This window comes from Hylobates moloch, unplaced genomic scaffold (assembly GCF_009828535.3).
Source record: "Hylobates moloch isolate HMO894 unplaced genomic scaffold, HMol_V3 SCAFFOLD_10, whole genome shotgun sequence".
NCBI classification, from domain to species: Eukaryota; Metazoa; Chordata; class Mammalia; order Primates; family Hylobatidae; genus Hylobates; species Hylobates moloch.
The window spans coordinates 26,443,104-26,456,909 of NW_026652285.1; the positions used below are offsets into that span (position 1 = coordinate 26,443,104).

General features: G+C 48.9%; 1 protein-coding gene across 1 annotated transcript; it reads left to right on the top strand.

The window, feature by feature from the left end:
* Window positions 1–6,888: 6,888 nt before the first annotated feature.
* On the top strand, window positions 6,889–13,427 carry VPS25 (vacuolar protein sorting 25 homolog). Its single transcript, XM_032163717.2, has 6 exons — window positions 6,889–6,972; window positions 7,177–7,322; window positions 8,083–8,136; window positions 8,853–8,941; window positions 9,717–9,792; window positions 12,765–13,427. Exons 1-6 carry the CDS (start codon window positions 6,920–6,922, stop codon window positions 12,875–12,877), a joined length of 531 nt encoding a protein of 176 aa, XP_032019608.1. The 5' UTR covers window positions 6,889–6,919; the 3' UTR covers window positions 12,878–13,427.
* Window positions 13,428–13,806: the final 379 nt, after the last annotated feature.

Sequence of the window (13,806 nt, forward strand, 5' to 3'; positions counted from 1 at the left end):
CCTCCCAAAGTGCTTGGATTACAGGCGTGAGCCACCGCACTCGGTCTTTTTTTTTAATTTTTTTTTATACAGATGGGGTCTTACCGTGTTGCCCAGGCTAGTCTTGAACTCCTGGCCTCAAGTGATCCTCCCCAGTCAGCCTCCCAAAGTGCTGGGATTACAAGCATGAGCCTGCTGTGCCTGCACAACCACTAGTTCTTAGCTGGACCCTTCTATCAGCTTCCTGAGACACACAACACTCTCTTAAGATACCTTCCTACTTTCTAGGATCATACCCAGCCCCTCTCTACAACTCACCACTGCTGTATATGAACACACCTATATGTTCCCTGGATAGTGAGGCCCAGTTCTTACCAGGTAACCTACACCTTCAACTCTCCCTTGGACACAACTGCCAGGTCTCCAAAAACATCTACAAAACAACTTTATTCTCCATGGATACATCTGTTTACTCCTTGTGGCACTCTGAGCCTCTTTAGGGACTACTAAAAATACAAAAAATTAGCCGGGTGTGGTGGCACTCGTCTGTAGTCCCAGCTACTCAGGAGGCTGAGGCAGGAGAATCGCTTGAACCCAGGAGGCAGAGGTTGCAGCTGTGCCACTGCACTCCAACCTGGCAACAGAGTGAGACCCCGTCTAAAAAAAAAAAATTAGCTGGGTATGGTGGCCATGCGCCTGTAGTCACAGCTATTCAGGAGGCTGAGGCAGGAGAATCACTTGAACCTGGGAGGCGGAGGTTGCAATGAGCCAAGATCGTGCCACTACACTTCAGCCTGGGCAACAGAGTGAGACTCCGTCTCAAAAACAAACAAAGAAACAAACAAACAAGAACTCAGCTGGATGTAGTGGCACATGTCTGTAGTTCCAGCTACTTGGGAGGCTGAGTGGGGAGGATCAGGGATTCAAGGTTATGGTGAGGTATGATTGGGCCACTGCACTCCACCACTGGCAACCCTGTCTCTAAAAAAAATTAAAAAAAATACCAACAGACCCTTGATATATATTCATGAAATGCATGAAGGCAAATACATGCCACGAAGGGAGTAGATATACCTTTAGGGAAGACAGATGCATTCATGGAAATAAAGCAAACCTTTGTTTCAGGTGAAAACTCAAGATATCTTTAGGGAATATTTTCCACTTCCCCATTCAACACTCCTTTGCTCCACGTCCTCATTTTCTCAAGCCTAGATTATTGCAATAATTTCCTAATTCACCTCCCTTTTTACTCTCTCCCATAGGGAGAAAATTAGCAGGACTTGGATAAAACAGGAGGGAGAGGCCAGGGCTGAGGGAGAGGAGAGGTTATGGGTGACTCAGGCTTTGGACTTGAGTTACTAGGACAATTATGGCAGTAATAATAGAAAAGAGCCATTGAGGAGGAAGAACTGTCCTGAAGAAAAGAATGTACAATTATAAGGTAACAGTGGAACAAGCTGTTATATTCCACAGAGAGTTAGAAATGGGGGGATGGGAGTGGAAAGAGGTTGGGTCTGGAAATATAAGTGTGGGAGTCTCCTGCACAGAAGTGCACTGTAAAGCCATTAGATGGATGAGAACTCTAAGACAGAAGGGTTCATTGAAAAGAGGAAGGCTGGCCGGGAGCAGTGGCTCACACCTGTAATCTCAGCACGTTGGGAAGCCAAGGCGTGCGCAGATTACCTGAGGTCAGGAGTTCAAGACCAGCCTGGCCAACATGACGAAACCCTGTCTCTACCACAAATACAAAAATTAGCCAGGCACGGTGCTGTGCGCCTGTAATCCCAGTTTCTAGAGAGGCTGAGGCAGGAGAATGGCTTGAACCCGGGAGGCAGAGGTTGCAGTGAGCCAAGATCATGCCACTGCACTCCAGCAACAGAGTGAGCCTTCGTCTCAAAGAAAAAAAAAAAAGAAAAGAAAAGAAAAGAAGAAGGCTGAGGTTACACTCTTAGGAAACATCACACTTAAAGAATGAGAAAAGGGCTGGGTGCAGTGGTTTATGCCTATAATCCCAGCACTAGGAGTCTGAGGCAGGAGGATTGATTGAGTTTAGGAGTTTGAGACCAGCCTGGGCAACATGGCAAAAACCCATCTCTACAAAAATTTTAAAAGTTAGCCGGGTTTCGTGGTGCATGCCTGTAGTCCCAGCTACTCAAAAGGCTGAGATGAGAAGATCACTTGAGCCTGGGAGGTCGGGCTACAGTGAACCAAGATCACACCACTGTACTCTCCAGCCTGGGCAACAGAGTAAGATCCTGTCTCAAAAAAAAACAAATAAATAGGCTGGGCACGGTGGGGTCACGCCTGTAATCTCAGCACTTTGAGAGGTCGAGGCAGGCGGATCAGGAGATCGAGACCATCCTGGCTAACATGGTGAAACCCCGTCTCTACTAAAAATACAAAAAGTTAGCTGGGCATGGTGGCGGGCGCCTGTAGTCCCAGCTACTGGAGAGGCTGAAGCAGGAGGATCGCTTGAATCCGGGAGGTGGAGGTTGCAGTGAGCCGAGATCACACCACTGCACTCCAGCCTGGGCAACAGAGCAAGTCTCCATCTCAAAAATAAATAAATAAATAAGAGGGACAGAGGGAAGATCAGAGATGTAATAGCAGAACAAGAATAAAGGAGTGTCAAAGGCCAGCCGTGGTGGCTCACGCCTGTAATCGCAGCACTTTGGAAGGCCAAGGAGGCAGATCACCTGAGGTCAGGAGTTCGAGACCAGCCTGGCCAACATGGTGATACCTCGTCTCTACTAAAAAATACAAAAATTAGCCGGGCGTGCAGTGCCTGTAATCTCAGCTACTCAAGAGGCTGTGACAGGGAGAATTGCTTGAACCCGGGAGGCAGAGGTTGCAGTGAGCTGAGATCACACCACTGCACTCCAGCCTGGGCGAAAGGGCGAGACTCCACCTCAAAAAAAAAAAGAAAAAAAAAAAAAAAAAGGCTGGGCCGGTGGCTCACGCCTATAATCCCAGCACTTTGGGTGGCCAAGGCAGGCGGATCACCTGAGGTTGGGAGTTTGAGACCAGCCTGACCAACATGGAGAAACCCCGTCTCTACTAAAAATATAAAATTAGCTGGGTGTGATGGCACATGCCTGTAATCCCAGCTACTTGGGAGGTTGAGGCAGGAGAATTGCTTGAACCCAGGAGGTGGAGGTTGCAGTGAGCCGAGATCTTGCCATTGCACTCCAGCCTGGGCAACAAGAGCAAAACTCAATCTCAAAAAAAAGGAGTGCCATAAAGTCAAAGGAAATAGTGAGCTTTGAGAAGGTATTATCAACTGAATAGTTCATTCATTCATTCATTTAACAAATATTTGTTGGTCATTCTGTGGACCAAGTACAGTGCACAGTGTTTTTACTTTTTTTTTTATTTCTTTTTTGTTTTTTTGAGACAGACTCTCGCTCTGTCACCCAGGCTGGAGTGCAGTGGCACGATTAAGCTCACTGCAACCTCAGCCTCCCGCGTTCCAGCAATTCTCCCGCCTGAGCCTCCCGAGTAGTTGGGATTACAGGCGTGCACCACCAGGCCCGGCTAATTTTTTGTATTTTTAGTAGAGACGAGGTTTCACCATGTTGGCCAGGCTGGTCTTGAACTCCCGACCTCAAGTGATCCGCCCACCTCGGCCTCCCACAGTGCTGAGATTACAGGCGTGAGCCACTGCAGCTGGCCTTTTCTTTTTTTTTCTTTTACCCAGAGACTAAGGTCACAGGAACTGTGAACATGAAGGATTTGGGTGAGGGAAAGGTTGGAAATCAGACAGAAAATTGAAATGAGATGACAAGGTCAAGGTTTGTACTTTTTTATTTTTTTATTTTTTTGACACAGAGTCTTGTTCTGTCTCTCAGGCTGGAGTGCAGTGGTGTGATCTAGGCTCACTGCAACTTCTACCTCTTGGGTTTAAGCAATTCTTGTGCCTGTATAGCTGGGATTACAGGCATGTGCACCAACACATCCAGCTAATTTTTGTATTTTTAGTAAAGACAGGGTTTCACCATGTTGCCCAGGCTGCTCTCCAGCTCCTGATCTCAAGTGATCCGCCTGCCTCAGCTTCCTAAATTGCTAGGATTACAAGCGTGAGCCACCACGCCCAGCCTGTACTTTTTCTTTTTTTTTCTTTAAGAGAAAGGGTCTTGCTCTGTCATCCAGGCTGGAGTGCAGTGGTGCGATCATACCACACTGCAGCCTCAAACTCCTGGGGCCAAACAATCCTCCTGTCTCAGCTTCCCAAAGTGTTGGGACTACAGGCATGTGTCACCATGCCCAGCTAATTTTTAAAATTTTTCGTATAGCTGGAGTCTCGCTATGATACCAAGGGATGTAAATATCATTATTATTGGGCCGGGTGCGGTGGCTCACGCCTGTAATCCCAGCACTTTGGGAGGCCGAGGCGGGTAGATCATGAGGTCAGGAGTTCAATACCAGCCTGGCCAAGATGGTGAAACTCCGTCTCTACTAAAAATACAAAAATTAGCCAGACGTGGTGATGATGCACGCCTGTAGCCCCAGCTACTTGGGAGGCTGAGGCAGGAGAATCGCTTGAACCCGAGAGGCAGAGGTTGCAGTGAGCTGAGATTGTGCCATTGCACTCCAGCCTCGGTGACAAGAGCGAAATTCTGTCTAAATATATATATATATATATATATATATATATATATATATATAATTATTATTTTTTTTTTTGAGATGGAGTTTCGCTCTTGTCACCCAGGCTGGAGTGCAATGGCGCGATCTCGGCTCACCGCAACCTCCGCTTCCCGGGTTCAAGCGATTCTCCCGCCTCTGCCTCCCAAGTAGCTGGGATTACAGGTGCCCATCACCACGCCCAGCTATTTTTTGTATTTTTTAGTAGAGACAGGGTTTCACCATGCTGGCCAGGCTGGTCTTGAACAATTCCTGACCTCATGTGATCCGCCTGCCTCAGCCTCCCAAAGTGCTGAGATTACAGGCATGAGCCACCGAGCCTGGCCAAGGGATTACATATTTTTAATTAAGGAAGACCTGCGCATAGTTATAGTATATGAGAGAGGAGCTAAGGGCAAGGGCGAGAGGGAAGATGATAGAGAAGTCCTGGAGGAAGTTGAAAAGGGGAGGCAAGAACATATGCCAAAGGGTGCAACATTTCTGAGTCCAAAAGGAAGGAGTAGGCTGGATGCGGTGGCTCACGCCTGTAATCCCAGCACTTTGGGAGGCCGAGGTGGGAGGATCACTTGAGGTCAGGAGTTTGAGACCAGCCTGACCAACATGGTGAAACCCCGTCTCTACTAAAAATACAAAAATTAGCTGGGTGTGGTGGCTCATGCGTGTAATCCCAGCTACTGGGGAGGCTGAGGCAGGAGAATCGCTTGAACCAGGGAGGCAGAGGTTGCAGTGAGCTGAGATCAAGCCACTGCACTCCAGCCCGGCAACAGTGCGAGACTCCGTCTCAAAAAAAAAAAAAAAAAAAAAGGAAGGAGTAAAAGTGGAGAGAAATTTTTGAGTGATGAATCAAGTATAGAGACAGACAGAGGGAAAACTTAAAGGGTTCACATGCATGGCCTCAATCTCATAAAGCAGGAACGAAAGGCATTCTGCAGAGAGCAGAGAGATGGGGACAGGTGGAGTGGCTTGATGGATGTGGAAAAGTTTGAATAGTTATCTTGAGGGTGACAGGGAGTCAATAAAAGACAGAGGATCATGGAGCTGCCCTTAGAGCCCGGCAGTGAGGCTAGTCAGGGAATCTGGGGCTTGGCAAACATGTTCTCGTTATTTTTCTTCCAGCAATACTCCAGAGCCCAGGAGTGAAAAAAAGGTGGGGGACATGGAGCAACGATCATTGGTTTGGGAACTGACCTGTAGATAGGTAGGTAAGGGGACAGAATTGAGTAGTTTAGGCTGGGTAAGTTGTCAGATAAAACCAAAAGGGGTCCTAGGTCTTGAGACAAGGAAGGCGAGGTCATGGCAGAGGTGAGAGATAGGTGGTTGTGGTCAAAGTCTGCAGCTCTGAATCATGGAAGTAGGGCTGTCTCTAGTGATTCAAGCTACAAAGTGTGCTCCCATGGGTGCTGCAGGAGCCTGAGGAATGGTGAAGTCAAAGGAAATTGGAGGGCCGGGTTGGTCACCTGTTATCCCTTTGGGAGGCTGAGGTCTAGAGATCGCTTGAGCCCAGGAGTTTGAGACCAACCTGGGCCAATATAGTGAGTGCCCATCTCTAGAAAATATTAGCCGGGTTGCTGGGAACATTAACTCACTCCTGTAGTCCCAGCACTTTGGGAGGCTGAGGCAGGAGGATTACTTGAGCCCAGGAGTTTGGTGAGACCCCCATCTCTACCAAAACAACAACAACAAAATGTATTTAATAACTGGGTGCGGTGGTGTGTGCCTGTAGTCCCAGCTACTCAGGAGGCTGAAGCTGGACCATCGCCAGATCTTGGGAGGTAGAGGCTGCAGTGAGCTGTAATTGTGCCACTGTATTCCAGCCTGGGCAACAAAGGGAGACCTTTCTCAAAGATAAACAAACAGATAAATAAAAAATTAAAAATAAAACAAAGGACACTGGAATTGAGGAGCTTGGGTAATTGTGAGTTGATCAAATTAAATGGCAATTCACAGAAATGTTAATATTAAAAGAAGCCTAGTATAGAGGAAACAAAGGCTGGGATCTGGAGATCTGGGCTTTATTTGCCGATCTACTTCAGCAACAAAAATTCGCCGCTTTGGGGAAGCCATGGCCTTTCTCTGGGGTTGAACCAGAAGACTTCCCAGGACTCTTCCTGCTCCAAAAGATAGGGCTTTTTAGGATAACAGTGAGGGACTGCCTGATGACGAGGACTCCTCCTGCCGGTCTTCCTCTTTCCAGAAAGGCCTCCGGAACCTTTCTGCATTGCCTTCTGCCCGGACGTGCGGAAGCGAAGGCCGGAAGTCCTTAGCCGGTAGCTTCCGGGTTCCCTGGGCTACTACGATGGCGATGAGTTTCGAGTGGCCGTGGCAGTATCGCTTCCCACCCTTCTTTACGTGAGGCTCAGACCCCAAGAAGCCCCGCTGTGCCTCCCTCCCCTCCCCCGGACCCTGGGCTCAGCCCTGATGCTTCACATGGGGAGGGGGAGAAAAGACCCGGCCGCCAACACCCTCAGTCCCTTACTTTCTTCCTGAAACGCGTCCCGGGCAAGTGCTGCCTCCCGCCCTCTAATTCTGCGCCCCACTCCCTTCACCCGGCAGGTTACAACCGAATGTGGACACTCGGCAGAAGCAGCTGGCCGCCTGGTGCTCGCTGGTCCTGTCCTTCTGCCGCCTGCACAAACAGTCCAGCATGACGGTGATGGAAGCTCAGGAGAGCCCGCTCTTCAACAACGTCAAGCTACAGCGTATCCTCCTTCAGGCTCTTCCACAGCCCATACACATGCACTTCTGCGCTTTCACACATGCCCAGACACCCCCCACCCCCCCGCCTGCCCTCCTTTACTCATGGTAGGCGGATTCCCTCCCAAACTGGACTTAAAGAGTGAAAATGTGTAGCTGACATTTTCCCCCGGCAAATGCAGTACCAGACCCTCTTGTTCTTGGCAGTGAGGACTGCTCGGATGTCATTAAGGTCTTAGAATTTCTGCCCTGAAGCCAAGTTCCAAGCTTTTTAACCTAAATCCTTTTGACTATTTGTATCGTCCATCCTTTTCTGTGTGAGGCCCAGACTTGGGTAACTACCTTTAATTATTTTCTCTGTCCCCCTCCTGCCAGGAAGTAAGGGTCATTTGTTTTTGCTGCCTGATTTATCCCTAAAATATCTGTGGAGAAAGGCTGCAGGAAGGCAACAGACAGAGGGTGAGGAATGACAGTACCTTTCATTTTCTAAAGCTCCTTTCTTTTTTTTTTGGAGACAGGGTCTTCCTCTCATGCTCAGGCTGGAATGCAGTGGCACAATCACATAAAGCTCCTTTTAATTGGAAGAGTTTCTCTTTACCTTCCTCCGTTGAATATCCAGGAAATGCCAATTCATATCATGTTGGGAAATTGCACACATATGTGTGTGGGAGAGGAAGGGGCAGGTGTTTCTCAACATGGGACTGGCTCTGAGAATTTTTATCCTACCCAACTCATGTGTATGCCATTCCCTTAACTTTAAACCAGGAAAGCTTCCTGTGGAGTCGATCCAGATTGTATTAGAGGAACTGAGGAAGAAAGGTGGGTTCAGTTCCCCAGATTCCTTATTTTTCTTCCTAGTTGGGTTTTCCTGAGGGCAAATTAGGATAAGTCTTTTTTGCTTTAATAACTTTTTCTCTCTCCTGGCTTGAAGGCCAGAGTCTTCGGTAAAGTAGGCAGCCCAATTCCCAAGTCCTTTCTTCTTCTTTGTACACAAAATTGAAATCTCTGTCTGTGCCTTAAACCTGAAGAGAAGTGGAAGAAGGATGAGTGCCTTGTAGCTAATCATAGTAAAATAAATATTGAATCTCTCTTTCTGAAAGCTGAGTCTCTTCCACTCTGTCCCACCTTGGTATTTTTTTTGCCTCTGTTTCTTTTTAGATCATGATACTTTTTTTTTTTTTTTTGGGAGATTAAAAAAAAAGTCTTTTTTTGGTCTCACTCTGTCACCCAGACTGGAGTGCAGTGGCTCAGTCCTATCTCACTGCAGCCTCGACTTCCCGGGCTCAGGTGATCCTCCCATCCCAGCCTCCTGAGTAGCTGAGACCACAGGCATGTGTCACCACCCACCTGACTAATTTTTTGTATTTTCTGTAGAGAGAATTTTTTGTATTTTCTGTAGGGTCTCGTCATGTTGCCCAGGCTAGTTTCGAACTCCTGGGCTCAAGCGATCCTGCCGCCTTGGCCTCCCAAAGTGCTGGGATTACTGGTGTAAGCCACTGCGCCTGGTTATGCTTTCATAAGTATCTGTTTTACAGGGAACCTCGAGTGGTTGGATAAGAGCAAGTCTAGCTTCCTGATCATGTGGCGGAGGCCAGAAGAATGGGGGAAACTCATCTATCAGTGGGTGAGATCATGCTTCTGCCAAGTATTCAACAGTGACCCATGGCAAAGGTTAACTATATTAGGGCCTAGCAGATACCCAGTGTTCCCAGATCCAGACTGAGCAAAATGGGGAGAGGGCAGAAAGAGGAAGTGTAGGCCTTTTATGCAAACCTCTTTAAGTGACTCAATGTCTTTGGCTGCATAGAACCTCCCTTTCTTTGCCTGTAGGAGGCCAGGGGCTATGTGAGGCCATATTTGGAGAATGCAGAACTGGGAACCCTGAGTGCTATTGTTGGCTGGAGCCTCTGGCCACAGGAGATAAATGGGGAAAGGAAGGGAAAAAACCTGGGGCCCCTCCCCCGCTGCACCATTATGGGACTGTCCACAACATGAATGAGATATTCTGAACCAGTGTGGGTGTGGGGACAGAATACTCTTCCCCCTAAACCACCAGCCCCAAACATTCCCAAGGAAGAGAAGAGGGTGAGAAGCATCAACATTCTAAATATAACAAATACACACCATCCATTCTTGGAACAGGAAAACAACCAGAATGAGAGGTCGAGGTCACTCCTCAGACACGTGAAGACGTGTGGTTTAGTGGTTCCAAATGAGTGTGTACACATATAAATATAGCACTTGTAGGGTTTATGGCTTTTAGGCCACTCTGCAGAGGTGACAGTGAGTCCTGATTTGGGAATAGGTATCATTCCTGGATCAGAGGGGTGGAGCTGATGAATTCACTGTCTCCTGGGAGATTCTTGGTTCTAATTCACTCCTCATTTTCGTGTTCACAGGTTTCCAGGAGTGGCCAGAACAACTCCGTCTTTACCCTGTATGAACTGACTAACGGGGAAGACACAGAGGATGAGGGTAATGCCTTTCCCTTCCCACTCACAGTTCATTTTTTGTTTTGTTTTGTTTTGTTTTTGTTTTTGTTTTTCCGATATGGAGTCTTGCTCTGTCACCCAGGCTGGAGTGCAATGGTGCAATCTCGGCTCACTGCAACCTCCGCCTCCTGGGTTGAAGTGATTCTCCTGCCTCAGCTTCCCAAGTAGCTGGGATTACAGGTGCACGCCACCACGCCTGGCTAATTTTTTGTATTTTTAGTAGAGATGGGGTTTCACCATGTTGGCCAGGTTATTCTTGAACTCCTAACCTCGTGATCCGCCTGCCTTGGCCTCCCAAAGTGCTGGGATTAGAGGTGTGAGTCACTGTGCCCCGCCTGTTTTTTTTTTTTTTTTTTGAGACAGAGTCACTGTCACCCAGGCTGGAGTGCAGTGGGGCAGTCTCTGCTCACTGCAACCTCCGCCTCCTACGTTCAAGCAATTCTAAGTTCTTAACCCGTGTCCAAGGATTCCATAAGCCACCTGAATTCACATGCAAAAAATCCCAAATTTTGCTTTTGTGGATGCATGCGCATTTTTCTAGGGATAGGTAGATATTACAAGATTTCCAAGGGCATCTATGACCCATGAAAAGTTAAGAATTTCACTTTCAGCTGGGCACAGTGGCTCATGCCTGTAATCGTAGCACTTTGGGTGGCTAAGGTGGGAGGATTGCTTGAGGTCAGGAGTTTGAGACCAGCCTGGGCAACATAGGGAGATCCTGTCTCTACAAAAAATTTAAAAATCACCTGGGCATGGTGCTTTGCACCAGTAGTCTCAGCTACTCAGAAGGCTTAGGTGGGAGGATCGCTTGAGCCCAGGAGGTCAAGGCTGCAGTGAGCTATGATCACGCCACTGCACTCCAGCCTGGGCAACAGGGCGAGACCCTATCTTAAAAAATAACAATAGGCCGGGTGCAGTGGCTCACGCCTGTAATCCCAGCACTTTGGGAGGCCGAGGCAGGTGGGTCACCTGAGGTCAGGAGTTCCAGATCAGCCTGGCCAACATAATGAAACCCCGTCTCTACTAAAAATACAAAAATTAGCTGGGCATGGTGGTGCATGCTTGTAATCCGAGCTACTTGGGAGGCTGTGGCAGGAGGATCGCTTGAACCCGAAGGCAGAGGTTGCAGTAATCTGAGATCGCACCACTGCACTCCAGCCTGGATGACAGAGCGAGACTCCGTCTCAGAAAATAAAAATAATAATAATAAAAAAAAATTGCCGGGCGCGGTGGCTCACGCTTGTAATCCCAGCACTTTGGGAGGCCGAGGTGGGCGGATCACAAGGTCAGGAGATCGAGACCACGGTGAAACCCCGTCTGTACTAAAAAATACAAAAAATTAGCCGGACGTGGTGGCGGGCGCCTGTAGTCCCAGCTACTCGGAGAGGCTGAGGCAGGAGAATGGCGTGAACCCGGGAGGCAGAGCTTGCAGTGAGCCGAGATTGCGCCACTGCACTCCAGCCTGGGCGACAGAGCAAGACTCCGTCTCAGAAAAAAAAAATAAAAATAAATAAATAATAAAAAAAATTATAAATAAACTTTCTTCATTCAGCATCTGCTATAGATGCCGAATGAGAAACAAGGGCAGGGGATTAAGCTTGAAATCTCACTCCTTGCTGACTCAGGCTCTCTTTCACCCTTTATTCTTATAGAGGGCTCAAGATCTGTGAGTGTCAGCTGAAGAGATTGGGCCAGCACCCCCAGCCCATTTAAATACTTTGGTTTCTGGCCAGGCAAGGATTTGTATACCGTTTGATTTTTACATAGCGTAAACACTCTTAGTTATTTTTCTCCGACTCCAGATTCTGATCCTCTGGATCACCACAAGTTTCGATCTTAGCTGGGATAACAGGGGGTGTCTCCTCCTTCTGCCAGGCCCTGGCTGCCCTAGCAGAGTCTATAGCTCTTGGCTGTTCCCCCTCCTGCCCTGCAGGTCTCTGCTTGCTACTCCCACCATCACCCCATGATTTCAGCACTGTAGCCTTGCCCAGCCCACCACTCAGGCAGGGCAAAGTTGTAGGCTTCCTCAGAAAGCAAGCTCCCTGACTTAGCTGAGCCCCCGCAGGGGTGAGGTAAGCAAGCCTGTCAGGGCTTGCCTGCTGCCTCCCACATCTCCCTGCAGTATCTTACCATATCTCCACATACTCAGCTAGCCATAGGCTCCCAAATTTTTTTTTTTTTTTTTTTTTTTTTTTTGAGAAAAACTCTTGCTCTGTCGCCCAGGCTGGAGTGCAGTTGCACGATCTTGACTCACTGCAACCTCCACCTCCTGGGTTCAAGTGATTCTTCTGCCTCAGCCTCCTGAGTAGCTGGGATTACAGGTGACCACCACCATGCCCAGCTAATTTTTTGTATTTTTAGTAGAGACAGGGTTTCTCCACGTTGGCCAGGCTGGTCTAGAACTCCTGATCTCAAGTGACCCTCCCACCTCAGCCTCCCAAAGTTCTAGGATTACAGGCGTGAGCCACCGCACCTGGCCTGTGCTCCCAGCTAAAAGCTAGAAAAAGGGCAGATAACAGTGCTGGAATTTAACAGTCTCCTGGCCAGGGGTACTGGCTATATTCTTTGTGTTAGGATAGATCCCCTAGGGTCAGTGTCTAGTGACAATGGCTCCAATCTCCCTAGGCCTGATTTTCACGGCCCCTTTGTGGCCCTGAAGCAGATGGTGTCATTCTTGTGCATCAGACACAAATGGGAGGTGTGGGGGAGGTTGAGTCTGAGAGGAGAACCAGGAAGGGGGAAATAAGCACAAACTCATTTCATGCTGATTCAGGCTTTCTTCCACCCCTTACTCCTAAGGAGTGCCTGGGAAGTGTGGTTGGCAGCTGTAGCAGTATAGATGGCATATGCATACCCTGCCTCTGGGAGGTCTCAGCTTCCAGCCAGAGCACTCTCCTCAGAGGCCTTGGGCCCCAGGAGCTGATTGTCTCTGACTGCCTATCTCTCCCTATTCAGAGTTCCATGGGCTGGATGAGGCCACTCTACTGCGGGCTCTGCAGGCCCTACAGCAGGAGCACAAGGCCGAGATCATCACCGTTAGCGATGGCCGGGGCGTCAAGTTCTTCTAGCAGGGACCTGTCTCCCTTTACTTCTTACCTCCCACCTTTCCAGGGCTTTCAAAAGGAGACAGACCCAGTGTCCCCCAAAGACTGGATCTGTGACTCCACCAGACTCAAAAGGGCTCCAGTCCTGAAGGCTGGGACCTGGGGATGGGTTTCTCACACCCCACATGTCTGTCCCTTGGATAGGGTGAGGCTGAAGCACCAGGGAGAAAAGATGTGCTTCTTCTTGCCCTACCTCCTTTCCCATCCTAGACTGTCCTTGAGCCAGGGTCTGTAAACCTGACACTTTATATGTGTTCACACATGTAAGTACATACACACATGCGCCTGCAGCGCATGCTTCTGTCTCCTCCTCCTTCCACCCCTTTAGCTGCTGTTGCCTCCCTTCTCAGGCTGGTGCTGGATCCTTCCCAGGGGATGGGGGAAGCCCTGGCTGCAGGCAGCCTTCCAGGCAATATGAAGATAGGAGGCCCGTGGGCCTGGCAGTGAGAGGTGTGGCCCGACACCGATTTATGATATTAAAATCTCAACTCCCACTGCCTGCCTCTTAAATTACTACAGTACTGGAATGGGGATGGGGAGGGCTGTGAAGTGTTGCCACCTGAGTAAATCCCAGCCTGGAAGAGGGGAGAGAAAAGAAAGCTTATGGCTTTTGTAGAAGAAAAGGTCCTCCAGGGCCCTGTGAGCTCCAGTGAGCCTGTGGTTTTACATCTGCTGGGTGGGCTGTGTGGAGGAGTGCTGGTGGAACACAGCTTGGGGACAGACTGCTTTCTCTCTGAATTGGAGTCACTTAAGGGCTCCCCTTCCCTCACCATCTCCCCCATGGAAGTCCTGAACTACTCTGAAGCCCCTCCCTCCACCTATCTGGTCTGGGTGGGGTAACTGTGGCCAAGAGGAGCTGAGGGGGGTAAGCCGGATGTGGACTTTGGTTTATT

Coding starts and splice junctions, on each gene's coding strand:
- VPS25 (XM_032163717.2), top strand. CDS start 6,920: ATGGCGATGAGTTTCGAGTGGCCGTGGCAGTATCGCTTCCCACCCTTC. Junction 7,323..8,082: donor CAACAACGTCAAGCTACAGC/GTATCCTCCTTC, acceptor ACTTTAAACCAG/GAAAGCTTCCTGTGGAGTCG. Junction 8,137..8,852: donor AGAGGAACTGAGGAAGAAAG/GTGGGTTCAGTT, acceptor TCTGTTTTACAG/GGAACCTCGAGTGGTTGGAT.